Source organism: Ranitomeya imitator, chromosome 1, assembly GCF_032444005.1.
Source record: "Ranitomeya imitator isolate aRanImi1 chromosome 1, aRanImi1.pri, whole genome shotgun sequence".
Taxonomy (NCBI): domain Eukaryota; kingdom Metazoa; phylum Chordata; class Amphibia; order Anura; family Dendrobatidae; genus Ranitomeya; species Ranitomeya imitator.
The window spans coordinates 768199928-768215220 of record NC_091282.1 but is presented as its reverse complement, the minus strand read 5'-3'; the positions used below and the strand labels follow the sequence as shown (position 1 = coordinate 768215220).

The 15293-nt window shown below is 42.2% G+C and overlaps 1 protein-coding gene across 1 annotated transcript in view; it reads right to left on the bottom strand.

The window, feature by feature from the left end:
- Window positions 1–2372: 2372 nt before the first annotated feature.
- Window positions 2373–15293, bottom strand: part of LIN52 (lin-52 DREAM MuvB core complex component) — a 74482-nt gene continuing 61561 nt past the window's right edge. Inside the window, exon 6 of the mRNA XM_069735723.1 lies at window positions 2373–3090. Coding sequence (XP_069591824.1) covers window positions 3035–3090 — 56 coding nt within the window. The 3' untranslated portion in view covers window positions 2373–3034. The remainder of the gene's footprint in view (window positions 3091–15293) is intronic.

Here is a 15293-nt window from a genome sequence, read left to right as displayed (position 1 = left end):
GATTTTGTGGTGGGCTTACCCAAGTCTCGTAGCTGCACCATTATTTGGGTGATCACGACCATGTTTCCAAAATGGCGCACTTGGTGCCTCTTCCACGGCTACCTTCTAAACGGACTCTGGCAGCGTGGTTCATTAAGCATATCTTTCGCCTACACGGTATGCCAGACAAAATTGTCAATGACGGGGTCCCCAGTTTGCGTCTCGGTTCTGGAGAAAGCTTTGTCGTCTGGATGATATGCTGAAGAGAGATTCAGCTCAATGCTGTGCAGAGACGAATGGGTTGGTAGAGAGGGCCAACCAGACCCTGGTCACATATCTGCCACATTTTGTTTCTGCCAGGCAGGATGACTGTAAACATAAGGATGAATGTAAACATAAGGATGAATGACCTCGGGGAGATCAAAACATCCAACACCGCGGAGACACCATCACATGTTTCTCAACGCAGTGATCCAGAACACTGCCCCCATCCCTTATGGGAAATATGCAAATGCATGTAGAAAAGCCGCGGAGACACCATCACGTGTTTCTCAACGCAAGCAATAAATAGCCAGGTCTTTCACCGGGAAGGAACAACCACGGGAAGGGCAGCATCCAAAAAGGAAAACCACCTATGCCAAAACATGGTATCCATCCACAGACAACTGTTTCAGGGTATTTGCCCCTCATCAGTGTGGAGTAGGAAACTGGCTATTAGGAGCAGTGCCACTGTGTGACGGTACCCTAACAGAGCAGAAAGCAATTAGTGGTCATGCAGTCAGCTTAGCACACAAACAACTGCTCTCCGGTGGAGCCGGAATTCTATTGGCTATATGCCTGCCCTGAATTCAAACACACAAAACTCCTCACCGGAGGTGCCGGTATTCTAGGGGCTTATTTCAGCCGAAGCTGACCACAAGCAGACATGACCACCAAATAGCAAAGCTCATAACATAAGTTGACACTAGGTGACTCTGTGAAGTAACAGAGTTCGCTTATACCGCCATATAGTGCCGCAAATTGCTAGCAGCAGGTTGCTCTCCTACACGGTGGATCCCGGGCTGCGAACGCACCTTTAATAACATTATATATATATATATATATATATATATATATATATATATATATATATATATATATATATATACATACATATACATATATATATATACACACACATATATATATATACATATATATATATATATATATATATATACACACACACACACACACATACATACATACATACATACATATATATATATATATATATATATATATATATATATATATAAATATTTGGTGCTTTCCACAAGCCCCAACACCACTAATATGCGTCATGAAAAAAAAAAAAAACAGTCTATGAATCGCTGGGATAAGTTGAAGCTCCAGAGTTATTACCACATAAAGTGACACTGGGCGTGGGTTTCCTCCCACATTCCAAAAACATACAGATAGGGAATATAGATTGTGAGCCCCAATGGAGACAGTGATGCTAATGTGTTCAAACTGTAAAGTGCTGTGGAATATGTTATTGCTATATAAAAATAAAGATTATATAAAAAAAATTATTATTATTATTACACTGGTCAGGAAAGTAAAGACAGGCTTCGGCGGTATGGGGTTAATGTTGCTGTCAGTCTCTAGGCAGCCTCCATGACCAATTTCCTTCTGCTGTTTTCAACAATTTGTGAGAGTCAAAAGTTAATATCACTGTGGTTCCAAATTTCAGCCTCTTCTTGTTGATGTCTTCACAGTGTCAATCGTAGATCTAAGGGTATGTGCACACGTATTCTGGGTCCATTGCGGATTTTTCTGCAGCGGATTTCAGCAGATTTGATAAATCCGCAGTGGAAAACTGCTGCGGATTTATCGAGGTTTTTCTGCGGTTTTCACTGCGGTTCTATTGGAGCAGTTGTAAAACCGCTGCGGAATCCGCAATAAGAAGTGACATGCTGTGGAATGTAAACCGCTGCGTTTCCGCGTGTTTTTTTCCGCAGCATGTGCACAGCGTTTTTTTCCCCCATAGGTTCACATTGAAATGTAAACGCATGGGAAATGCTGCGGATCCGCAGCAAAATCCGCATCATGTGCACATACCCTAAATGTTCTTGTACCATCCCCGTGGAAATGTTCTTGTACCTTGTCCTGACTGACAACTTTCCACAATGAGATCCTTTGCGGTGTTGTCAGCTGTTTACAGACCAGAAAATGTCAGGAAAATTCTCCTAGATTAGCGACACTTTCTCTGGGGTTAATCAGAATCTCTGTAAGGACGACGGCCGAGCGCTGACTACTATGTAACATGGGAGAAATGTGATCGGCTGATCCTGAACACAACCACAGCCTCAATTATAAGAGAGTGTGCACACTTAACAAAACTACAGTAATGTGGCTGCAGATTTTTATTTTCCCCTTAAAATGGCTCCAGTTTGTTTCTCTCAGGATTTTACAGATTATGGGCGACATAGGTGAAAAAGGTTCTGAAATGATTCTTCTTGGTAGGATTATTTATATGACAAAAATCTAGGAATTACCAAGGATGTATAGACTTTTTATATTTATGTACGCCCCGGGATCTACTTTGTAATTAATGCCATAATCTATATATGAATATTAAAATAAATTCTGGAATCTGGATGCAACGAACGTGGATTAGGAGATGATGGGGATTGTCCTCCGCCCAGATTAGAGGTGACAGCTGCTGGTTATAAAGCTCCAGGGTTATAAGCCCCCAGCAGCTCATATCAGGAATGAAGAATAATATGACAATCAATGTAGAGAACCTGCCTCCCCCAGCGGATGTTACCACGAGCCCCTACATACTACTCCCCCCAGCGGATGCTACATGCTGAAACCTCTCACATGCTTCTCCCTCAAGCAGATATTCATGTGATTCATAATGAGGCAAACACAAGTGACACAGAAGAAAATAAAAAAGATACGGTATGAATATTTTTTGGTGTTTAGTAGAACATTATGGACAAGGCCTGGACTGGAGGACAGAGAAGGGTTCACCCTGATGCATCATGGGCCACAGCATGGACTTGTCCTACTTCTTGGGCCTTTCTAGGATGTTGAGGAACTTTCCGCGGGTCATTTCTCTGGCTGCAGAGAGAAGAAGAAGGTGAAAACGAGGTGGAATCAGGAGAGTGGAGTCATTAGAAGCATACACATGCGTACATAAAGGGGTCCTAGGCCACACGGGACAAGTGCAGCCCCTACATACACTACAGAAGCCAGCATAAACAGGGAGCAGTCACAGTCCAGACTAAGACGCCTGCCAGGAGGTTTAGTGATGCTGAGCGCGCTTTTAATTTGCAAGACGTCAAAGAGGGAGATAATTTATACCAACATCTGTTCATTCACAGGGCTGCTTCCCAAATCCCATCAGACAGCGGGGGCTGGGGCGTGCGCTCTGAGTATCACGGCACTCAATGGCAAGGGGATAATGGCCATCAGGCCAATCCAAATCCACCACAACTAGAGAAAGCAACACACACATACAGAATCAGTCACGAGTGTGCAAACACCAGGTCATGCAATGGTTTCCCTTATTCTTTATAGAACGTACACATTGTAATTCAGATTGAAGGCAGCAAAACCACGAAAAACACACATGAAAACAAGCAGAGCCAGGTGTGACAGATTCTGCTTTGTGTCACTCCTCAAATTCCTCACTGTGCCCCCATTTATTCTTATGACAGCTTTACCCCTCGTCATTCTCTCTGGAGCTTCATCAGGTCGTCACCGAGAATGGCTCCAACGGTCCTAAAGACGGTGGGCACTTGTTGGCTACTTTGCCTTCGCCCCAACTCAAAAATCTCACATTTTGACTCCTCGGAACACACTACAGATTTCTAATGATCTGCTGTTCGGTCCTTGTGTTGCTCTGTCCATACAAGTCTCTTTCTTCAAGATCAGCAGCGAAGACTTTGTGCACACGTTGCAGATTTTGCTGCGGATCCGCAGCGGTTTTGACGCTGTGGATCTGCAGCAGTTTTCTCTGAGTTTACAGTACCATGTAAACGTACGGAAAACAAAATCCGCAGTGCACATGCTGTGGAAGAAAAAAGCACGGAAACGTAGCGTTGCTTATTCCGCAGCATGTTCAATTCTTTGTGCGAATTCCGCAGCGGTTTACACCTGCTCCATAATAGAAATTCGCACAAAAAAACGCATAAAATCCGCAGGTAAAAAGCAGTGCATTTTACCTGCGGATTTCTCAAAACAGGTGCGGAAAAATCCGCAGAGGTTCTATCTACGTGTGCACATACCCTTACTGCTTGTGGTTCTCAAGAGCAGCTTCTTGTTTGTGGTCCTCAGGAGCAGTTTCTTAGTGAGAAGTGGCTTTTATGGTCAAATTTCTGCAGTCTCCTCTAGATGACTAATAATGGGATGTTCCTGCTACTGGATGGCTGTGTGTTACTTAAGAGGGCTGTTATAAGAGGTACTGTCACTTTGCATTTTCTGAGACTGGTAACTAACGAACTTATCCTCTACAGCAGTGCTCATTCTCAGTCTCACATTCTTGATGCAGTCTTCATAAGAGCCAATTTCATCACAGCACTTGATGGTTTTCATGACTGTACTTGAAAATACCTTCCTTCAAGGTTCTAGCAATTTTACAGATTAATTAACCTTCATGTCTTACTGTAATAAGGGACGGTCATTTCTTAGTTGATTAAATCCTGCCATATTCAGGATTTCAACACTTGTGGAAAAGGCGCTACGCAAACATTGCGCCTATAAAACACACCTGAAGGTCAAACATTTCTGAAGGCTGAAATGATCTGTTCATTGGAAGCCAGAGGTTTGACACATATATACTGATGTGCATATTACTGTGTGTATACACAAAGTCATAGCCAAAAGTGTCAACACCCTTAACCCCTTTACCCCCAAGGGTGGTTTGCACGTTAATGACCAGGCCAATTTTTACAATTCTGACCACTGTCCCTTTATGAGGTTATAACTCCGAAACGCTTCAACGGATCCTGGTGATTCTGACATTGTTTTCTCGTGACATATTGTACTTCATGATAGTGGTAAAATTTCTTTGATAGTACCTGCGTTTGTGAAAAAAACGGAAATTTGGCGAAAATTTTGAAAATTTCGCAATTTTCAAACTTTGAATTTTTATGCAATTAAATCACAGAGATATGTCACACAAAATACTTAATAAGTAACATTTCCCACATGTCTCCTTTACATCAGCATAATTTTGGAACCAATTTTTTTTTTTGTTAGGGAGTTATAAGGGTTAAAAGTTGACCAGCAATTTCTCATTTTTACAACACCATTTTTTTTTTAGGGACCACGTCTCATTTGAAGTCATTTTGAGGGGTCTATATGATAGAAAATGCCCAAGTGTGACACCATTCTAAAAACTGCACCCCTCAAGGTGCTCAAAACCACATTCAAGAAGTTTATTAACCCTTCAGGTGTTTAATAGGAATTTTTGGAATGTTTAAATAAAAATGAACATTTAACTTTTTTTACACAAAAAATTTACTTCAGCTCCAATTTGTTTTATTTTACCAAGGGTAACAGGAGAAATTGGACCCAAAAAGTTGTTGTCCAATTTGTCCTGAGTACGCTGATACCCCATATGTGGCAGTAAACCACTGTTTGGGCGCATGGGAGAGCTCGGAAGGGAAGGAGCGCTATTTGACTTTTCAATGCAAAATTGACAGGAATTGAGATGGGACGCCATGTTGCGTTTGGAGAGCCACTGATGTGCCTAAACATTGAAACCCCCCACAAGTGACACCATTTTGGAAAGTAGACCCCCTAAGGAACTTATCTAGAGGTGTGGTGAGCACTTTGACCCACCAAGTGCTTCACAGAAGTTTATAATGCAGAACCGTAAAAATAAAAAATCATATTTTTTCACAAAAATTATATTTTTGCCCCCAATTTTTTATTTTTCCAAGGGTAAGAGAAGAAATTGGACCTCAAAAGTTGTTGTCCAATTTGTCCTGAGTACGCTGATACCCCATATGTGGCAGTAAACCACTGTTTGGGCGCATGGGAGAGCTCGGAAGGGAAGGAGCGCTATTTGACTTTTCAATGCAAAATTGACAGGAATTGAGATGGGACGCCATGTTGCGTTTGGAGAGCCACTGATGTGCCTAAACATTGAAACCCCCACAAGTGACACCATTTTGGAAAGTAAACCCCCTAAGGAACTTATCTGGATGTGTGGTGAGCACTTTGACCCACCAAGGGCTTCACAGAAGTTTATAATGCAGAGCCATAAAAATAAAACAAAATTTTTTTCCCACAAAAATTATTTTTTAGCCCCCAGTTTTGTATTTTCCCTAGGGTAACAGGAGAAATTGGACCACAAAAGTTGTTGTCCAATTTGTCCTGAGTACGCTGATACCCCATATGTGGGGGGGAACCACCGTTTGGGCGCATGGGAGGGCTCGGAAGGGAAGGAGTGCCATTTGGAATGCAGACTTAGATGGAATGGTCTGCAGGCGTCACATTGCGTTTGCAGAGCCCCTAATGTACCTAAACAGTAGAAACCCCCCACAAGTGACACCATTTTGGAAAGTAGACCCCCTAAGGAACTCATCTTGATGTGTTGTGAGAGCTTTGAACCCCCAAGTATTTCACTACAGTTTATAACGCAGAGCCATGCAAATAAAAAATATTTTTTTTTCCACAAAAATTATATTTTAGCCCCCAGTTTTGTATTTTTCCAAGGTTAGCAGGAGAAATTGGACCCTAAATGTTGTTGTCCAATTTGTCCTGAGTACGCTGATACCCCATATGTTGGGGTAAACCCCTGTTTGGGCACACAGGAGAGCTCGGAAGGGAAGGAGCACTGTTTTACTTTTTCAACGCAGAATTGGCTGGAATTGAGATCGGACGCCATGTCGTGTTTGGAGAGCCCCTGATGTGCCGAAACAGTGGAAACCCCCCAATTATAACTGAAACCCTAATCTAAACACACCCCTAACCCTAATTCCAACGGTAACCCTAACCACACCTCTAACCCTGACACACCCCTAACCCTAATCCCAACCCTATTCCCAACTGTAAATGTAATCTAAACCCTAACCCTAACTTTAGTCCCAACCCTAACTGTAGCCCCAACCCTAACCCTAACCCTAGCCCTAACCCTAGCCCTAACCCTAGCCCTAACCCTAGCCCTAATGGGAAAATGGAAATAAATACATTTTTTTTTATTTTTCCCTAACTAAGGGGGTGATGAAGGGGGGTTTGATTTACTTTTATAGCGAGTTTTTTAGCGGATTTTTATGATTGGCAGCCGTCACACACTGAAAGACCCTTTTTATTGCAAAAAATATTTTTTGCAATACCACATTTTGAGAGCTATAATTTTTCCATATTTTGGTCCACAGAGTCATGTGAGGTCTTGTTTTTTGCGGGACGAGTTGACGTTTTTATTGAAAACATTTTTGGGCACGTGACTTTTTTTATCGCTTTTTATTCCGATTTTTGTGAGGAAGAATGACCAAAAGCCAGCTATTCATGAATTTCTATTGGGGGAGGCGTTTATACCGTTCCGCGTTTGGTAAAATTGATAAAGCAGTTTTATTCTTCGGGTCAGTACGATTACAGCGATACCTCATTTATATCATTTTTTTATGGTTTGGTGCTTTTATACGATAAAAACTATTTTACAGAAAAAATAATTATTTTTGCATCGCTTTATTCTCAGGACTATAACTTTTTTATTTTTTTGCTGATGATGCTGTATGGCGGCTCTTTTTTTGCGGGACAATATGACGCTTTCAGCGGTACCATGGTTATTTATATCTGTCCTTTTGATCGCGTGTTATTCCACTTTTTGTTCGGCGGTATGATAATAAAGCGTTGTTTTTTGCCTCGTTTTTTTTTTTTTTTTCTTACGGTGTTTACTGAAGGGGTTAACTAGTGGGACAGTTTTATAGGTCGGGTCGTTATGGACGCGGCGATACTAAATATGTGTACTTTTATTGGTTTTTTTTTTTTATTTAGATGAAGAAATGTATTTATGGGAATAATATTTTTTTTTTTTTTCATTATTTTGGAATATTTTTTTTTATTTTTTTTACACATTTGGAAGTTTTTTTTTTTACTTTTTTACTTTGTCCCAGGGGGGGGACATCACAGATCAGTGATCTGACAGTTTGCACAGCACTCTGTCAGATCACTGATCTGACTAGCAGCGCTGCAGCCTTCACAGTGCCTGCTCTGAGCAGGCTCTGTGAAGCCACCTCCCTCCCTGCAGGACCCGGATCCGCGGCCATCTTGGATCCGGGGCTCGAGCAGGGAGGGAGGTGAGGAGACCCTCGCAGCAACGCGATCACATCGCGTTGCTGCGGGGGGCTCAGGGAAGCCCGCAGGGAGCCCCCTCCCTGCGCGGTGCTTCCCTGCACCGCCGGCACATCGCGATCATCTTTGATCGCGGTGTGCCGGGGGCGGTCCGTGACCGCTCCTGGCACATAGTGCCGGATGTCAGCTGCGATAAGCAGCTGACACCCGGCCGCGCTCCCCCCGAGAGCGCGGCCGATCGGCTATGACGTACTATCCCGTCCAGGGTCAGATAAGCCCAGGGCACCTCGACGGGATAGTACGTCTAAGGTCACAGAGGGGTTAAAATTCTTCCAGAAAATGAAGTATTTCTCCCAGAAAATTATTGCAAATACACTTATTTCGTTTGTGTGTAAGGGAACAACACAAAAAAAAGAGAAAAAAAGGCAAATTGGACATAATTTCACACAAACCCCTCAACATAGGTATTCAATAGGATATACAGTGGGTAAAGGAAGTATTCAGACCCCTTTACATTTTTCACTGTTTCATTGCAGCCATTTGGTAAATTCAAAAAAGTTCATATTTTCTCATTAATGTATACTTTGCATCCCATTTTGACTGAAAACCCCCCAGAAATGTTGAAATTTTTGCAAATTTATTAAACACGAAAAACTGAAACATGGTCATAAGTATTCAGACCCTTTGCTCAGACACTCATATTTAAGTCACATGCTGTCCAATTCCTTGTGATCCTCAATTGAGATGGTTCTACTGCTTCATTGAAGTCCAGCTGTGTTTAATTAACCTCTTACCCGTCTCAGCTTTTTTCGGTTTTGCGTTCCTTCCCCGAGCCATAACTCTTATTTTTCCTTCAATTTGGCCATGTGAGGGCTTATTTTTTGCGGGACGAGTTGTACTTTTGAACGGCACCATTTGTTTTACCATGTCGTGTACTCGAAAACAGGAAAACAATTCCAAGTGCAGTAAAATTGCAAAAAAAAGTGCAATCCCACACTTGTTTTTTGTTTGGCTTTTTTGCTAGGTTCACTAAAACTGACCTGCCATTGTGATTTTCCAGGTCATTATGAGTTCATAGACACCAATCATGTCCAGGTTCTTTTTTTTATCCAAGCAGTGAAAAAAAATTCCAAACTTTGCTAAAAAAAATAAAAAATAAAAAGAATTGCCCAATTTTCCGATACCCGTAGCGTCTCCATTTTTTGTGATTTGGGGTTGGGTGAGGGCTTATTTTCTGTGTGCCGAGATGACGTTTTTAAAGATACAATTTTGGTGCAGATGTGTTTGTTTGATCGTTCGTTATTGCATTTTAATGCAATGTTGCAGTGACAAAGTCAAAACGCCAGAATTACGTTTTTTTGATCGCTACGCCGTTTAACGATCAGGTTAAATTTTTTTTATTGATAAATCGGGCGATTCTGAAAGCGGCGATACCAAATATGTGTAGTTTTATTTTTTTTTATTGTTTTATTTTGAATGGGCAGAAAGGGGTGTGATTTGAAGTTTTATATTTTTTTCATATTTTGTTTTACTTTTGGCATGCTTCAATAGCCTCCATGGGAGGCTAAAAGATGCCAAAACTTGATCGGCTCATAGAGGTTTCAAGGAGACCTATGGTTGTCATGCCGACGCACTGATCATGTGACGGGGATCACCGATGCGCGCATTTCGGGCCGGAAGCGCTTGATAAATGCCGCTGTCAAAGTTTGACAGCAGCATCTAACTAGTTAATAGGAACAGGTGGATCACGATTCCACCCACGTCTATTGCGGCCCCAGGTCAGCTGTTCAAAACAGCTGATATGTCACGGCTTTGAGGTGGGCTCACTGCCGGAGCCCAGATCAAAGCGGGGGATACGGGCATCGGCGTAATAGTACGTCCGATGGCAGTAAGGGGTTAAACTGATAGGACTTGCTTTGGAAAGGCACACATCTGTCTATATAAGACCTCATAGCTCACAGTGCATGTCAGACCAAATGAGAATCATGAGGTCAAAGGAACTGGCCAAGGAGCTCAGAGACAGAATTGTGGCAAGGCACATATCTGGCCAAGGTTACAGCAGTATTTCTGCAGTACTCAAGGTTCCTAAGAGCACAGTGGCCTCCATAATCCTTAAATGGAAAACATTTGGGACCACCAGAAGTCTTCCTAGATCTGGCCGTCTGGCCAAACTGAGCAATCTTGGGAGAGGAGCCTTGGTGAGAGAGGTAAAGAACCCCAAGATCCATGTGGCTGAGCTCCAGAGATGCAGCAGGGAGATGGGAGAAAGTTCCACAAAGTCAACTATCACTGCAGCCCTCCACCAGTTGGGCCTTTATGGCAAAGTGGCCTGACGGAAGGCTCTCCTCAGTGCAAGACATATGAAAGCCCGCATAGAGTTTGCTAAAAGAAAAAAAAAAAAACACATGAAGGACTCCCAGACTATGAGAAATAAGACTGTCTGGTCTGATGAAACGAAGATAAACCTTTTTGGTAATAATTCTAGGAGGTATGTGTGGAGAAAACTAGGCACTGCTCATCACCTGCCCAATACAATCCCAACAGTGAAACATGGTGGTGGCATCATCATGCTATGGGGGTGTTTTTCAGATGCAGGGACAGGATGATTGGTTGCCATTGAAGGAAACATGAATGCAGCCAAGTACAGAGATATACTGGAAGAAAACCTTTACCAGAGTGCTCTGGACCTCAGACTTGTCCAAAGGTTCACCTTCCAACAAGACAATGACCCTAAGCACACAGCTAAAATAACAAAGGAGTAGCTTCACAATAACTTTGTGACCTTTCTTGACTGGCCCAGCCAGAACCCTGACGTAAACCCAATTGAGTGACTTGAGAGATATGAAAATGGCTGTCCACCAACATTCACCATCCAACCTGATGGAACTGGAGAGGATCTGCAAGGAAGAATGGCAGACGATCCCCAAACACAAGTATGAAAAATTTGTTGCATCATTCCGAAGATGACTCATGGCTGTACTAACTCAAAAGGGTGCTTCTACTCAAAACTGAGCAAAGGGTCTGACTACTTATGACCATGTGATATTTCAGTTTTTGTTTTTTAATAAATGTGCAGTGGAGTCATTGTCCTGCTGGAAAACCCATGACCTAGGATGCAAACCCAGCATTCTGACACTGGGCACTACAATGACACCCAAAATCCTTTGATAATCTTCAGATTTTGTGATGCCTTACACACAGGCACCCAGTGCCAGAGGCCGCAAAATGTGATAGTCCAACTGGTGAAACATTTTGAGTATACTGCAAAATAAAGTTCTTCTGTTCAAGCATCCCAAGTTAAGTGCTAAGTTCTATGTTGATTAAGTGTATTCAAACATACTGTACAGGTGCATCTCACAAAATTAGAATATCATCAAAAATTTAATTTATTTCAGTTCTTCAATGCAAAAAGTGAAACTCATTATATAGAATCATTACAGAGTGATCTATTTTAAGTGTTTATTTCTGTTAAAATTGATGATTATGGCTTACAGCCAAAGAAAACCCAAAAGTTATTGGCTGTAAGCCTTATTAAGCCAGAATAAGGTTATGGGCACCCTGCATGGTTAGTACCTAGTAGCATACGCTTTTGCAAGTATCACAGCTTGTAAACACTTTTTTGTAGCCAGACAAGAGGTTTTCAATTCTTGTTTGAGGAATTTTCATCCATTCTTCCATGGACAATTCCCCCATCTTGAATGCACTGCTACTTTGAGGTCTAGCCACAGATTTTCGCTGCGAGGGGGAGTAAGGGGAAGGTGAGTAGAATCGGTTTTATTTTTCATGTGTGCAGCATCATGGGGCCTTGTATACCAGAAAGGGGATGGTGGCCATGTATACCTGGATCCCAGAAACTCACTTGGCTTTTATGCGCGCGCACACACACTGATTACAAGCAAAAACATCACAGGTGAGGATGCTACCTTTAGTAGCCATTCAAACCCATTTGTGTCAACTTCTGTGCATGTTATCAGGCCAAAATCACCAGCATATGTGAACTTTTGATCAGGGCCATTTGGATATTTTGGATTGTCATTATGATTTCAAAAGAGAAAACACAGTAGTTTGACAATAAATGGCTTCACCCAACCACTAACCATGAATGGAGAAAAAGTTTTGATGTTATCATTCATATTCTCTGAAAAAAAAAACGCAAAAGAAAACGAAAATTTTTGCTGGGGTATGTAGACTTTTGAGCACAATTATGTACTGGTCTAATGTCCATTCCTTGTGTTCTTTAGCCCAAACAAGTCTCTTCTGCTTGTTGCCTGTCCTTAGCAGTGGTTTCCTAACAGCTATTTTACCATGAAGGCCTGCTGCACAAAGTCTCCTCTTAACAGTTGTTGTAGAGATGTGTCTGCTGCTAGAACTCTGTGTGGCATTGACCTGGTCTCTAATCTGAGCTGCTGTTAACCTGCTATTTCTGAGGCTGGTTACTAGGATAAACTTATCCTCAGAAGCAGAGGTGACTCTTGGTCTTCCTTTCCTGCATGCTATTCCATCCGGTTTGCGTTTAGCTGGACCATCATTTATTTTTCAACAGGACAATGACCCCAAACACACCACCAGGCTGTGTAAGGGCTATTTGACCAAGAAGGAGAGTGATGGGGTGCTACGCCAGATTACCTGGCCTCGACAGTCACCAGACCTGAACCCAATCAATATGGTTTGGGGTGAGCTGGACCGCATAGTGAAGGCAAAAGTCAAGAGAATGCAAAGCAGTCATCAAAGCAAAAGGTGGCTACTTTGAAGAACCTAGACTGACAATTTCAGTTTCACACTTTTTGTTAAGTATATAATTCCACATGTGTAAATTCATAGTTTTGATGCCTTCAGTGTGAATGTACAATTTTCATAGTCATGAAAATACAACAAAAAAAAAATCTTTAAATGAGAAGGTGTGTCCAAACTTTTGGTCTGTACTGTATGTATACACTCCCCAGTATATATGTGTATACACCCTGCAATACCCACCTAGTATATATGCATAAACCGTGTAATACACCCCCTAGTATATAAGTATACACAGCCCAGTACATAATTGTGCTCAAAAGTCTACATACCCCAGCAAAAATTTTCGTTTTCTTTGCCTTTTTTTCAGAGAATATGAATGATAAAACCAAAACTTTTTCTCCATTCATGGTTAGTGGTTGGGTGAAGCCATTTATTGTCAAACTACTGTGTTTTCCCTTTTGAAATCATAATGACAATCCAAAATATCCAAATGGCCCTGATCAAAAGTTCACATATGCTGGTGATTTTGGCCTGATAACATGCACAGAAGTTGACACAAATGGGTTTGAATAGCTACTAAAGGTAGCATCCTCACCTGCGATGTTTTTGCTTGTAATCAGTGTGTGTGCGCATGTAAAAGCCAAGTGAGTTTCTGGGATCCAGACAGACTTGTGCATCTTTCATCCAGCCACTGACGTTTCTGGATTGTGAGTCATGGGGAAAGCAAAAGAATGGTCAATGGGTCTACAGGAAAAGGTAGTTGAACTGTATAAAACAGGAAAGTGATACAAAAAGATATCCAAGGAATTGATAATGCCAGTCAGCAGTGGTCAAACTGTGATTAACAAATGGAAAAATCAGGGGCTCTGTAAAAACAAAACCATGGTCAGGTAGACCATCGAAAATGTTGTTCACAACTGCCAGGAAAATTGTTCGGGATGCTAAGAAAAACCCACAAATAACAGCTGAAATACAGGATTCTGAAAACTACCGGTGTGGCTGTTTCAAGATGCACAATACAGAGGCACTTGAAGAAAAATGGGCTGCATGGTTGAGTCCCCAGAAGAAAGCCATTACTGCACAAATGCCACAAAGTGTCTTGCCTACAATATGCAAAACAGCACAGAGACAGCCTCAAAACTTCTGGAACAAGGTAATTTGGAGTGATGAAACCAAAATTGAACTTTTTGACCACAACCATAAACGATACATTTGGAGAGAGGTCAACAAGGCCTATGATGAAAGGAACACCATTCCTACTGTAAAACATGGAGGTGGATTGCTTACGTTTTGGGGATGTGTGAGCTACAAAGGCGCAGGAAACTTGGTCAAGGTTGAAGGAAAGATGAATGCAGCACGTTATCAGCAAATACTGGAGGCAAATTTGCAATCATCAGCCTGGAAGCTGCGCATGGGTTGTACTTGGCCTTGTGTTTTGGATCGTTGTCATGTTGGAAGGTCCAAGTCGACCTGTCATTGGCTACAGAAGAACAAAATGAAGGTTCTGGAGTAGCCATTGGATCTCCTCATACCTTACTAACCGCACATTTAGCGTTTCCTATTCCCATACTACCTTTTCATCTCGCCCACTCTCTGTTGGTGTCCCTCAAGGCTCTGTCCTTGGGTCCTTACTCTTCTCAATCTATACACTCGGCCTGGGACAACTCATAAGGTATTATGGCTTCCAGTACCATCTATATGCTGATGACACTCAGATCTACCTCTCTGGCCCAGATGTCACCTCTCTGCTCTCCAGAATCCCAGAGTGTCTATCAGCCATATCCTCCTTTTCCGCTCGCTTCCTCAAGCTCAATGTGGACAAATCTGAACTAATTATCTTCCCTACCTGATCTATCTATCAAAATAAATGATATCACACTTTCCCCTGTCCCCAAAATCCACTGCCTCCGAGTAACCCTGGATTCTGCCCTGTCCTTCAAACCGCACATCCAAGCTCTCGCCACCTCCTGTCGCCTCCAGCTCAAAAATATTTCCAGATTCTGTCTTTTCCTCAACCCTCACTCTAAAAAAATGCTTGTGCATGCCCTAATCATCTCCAGCCTCGACTACTGCAACATCCTCCTCTGTGGCCTACCTTCTAACACTCTCACACCCCTCCAGTCTGTCCTTAACTCTGCTGCCCGACTAATTAATCTCTCTCCTCGCTACACTCCTGCTTCCCCTCTTTGCAAATCCCTTTACTGGCTCCCAATTTCCCAGCGTATCCAGTTTAAACTACTAACACTGACCTACAAAGCCATCCATATCCTTTCTCCTCTGTATAT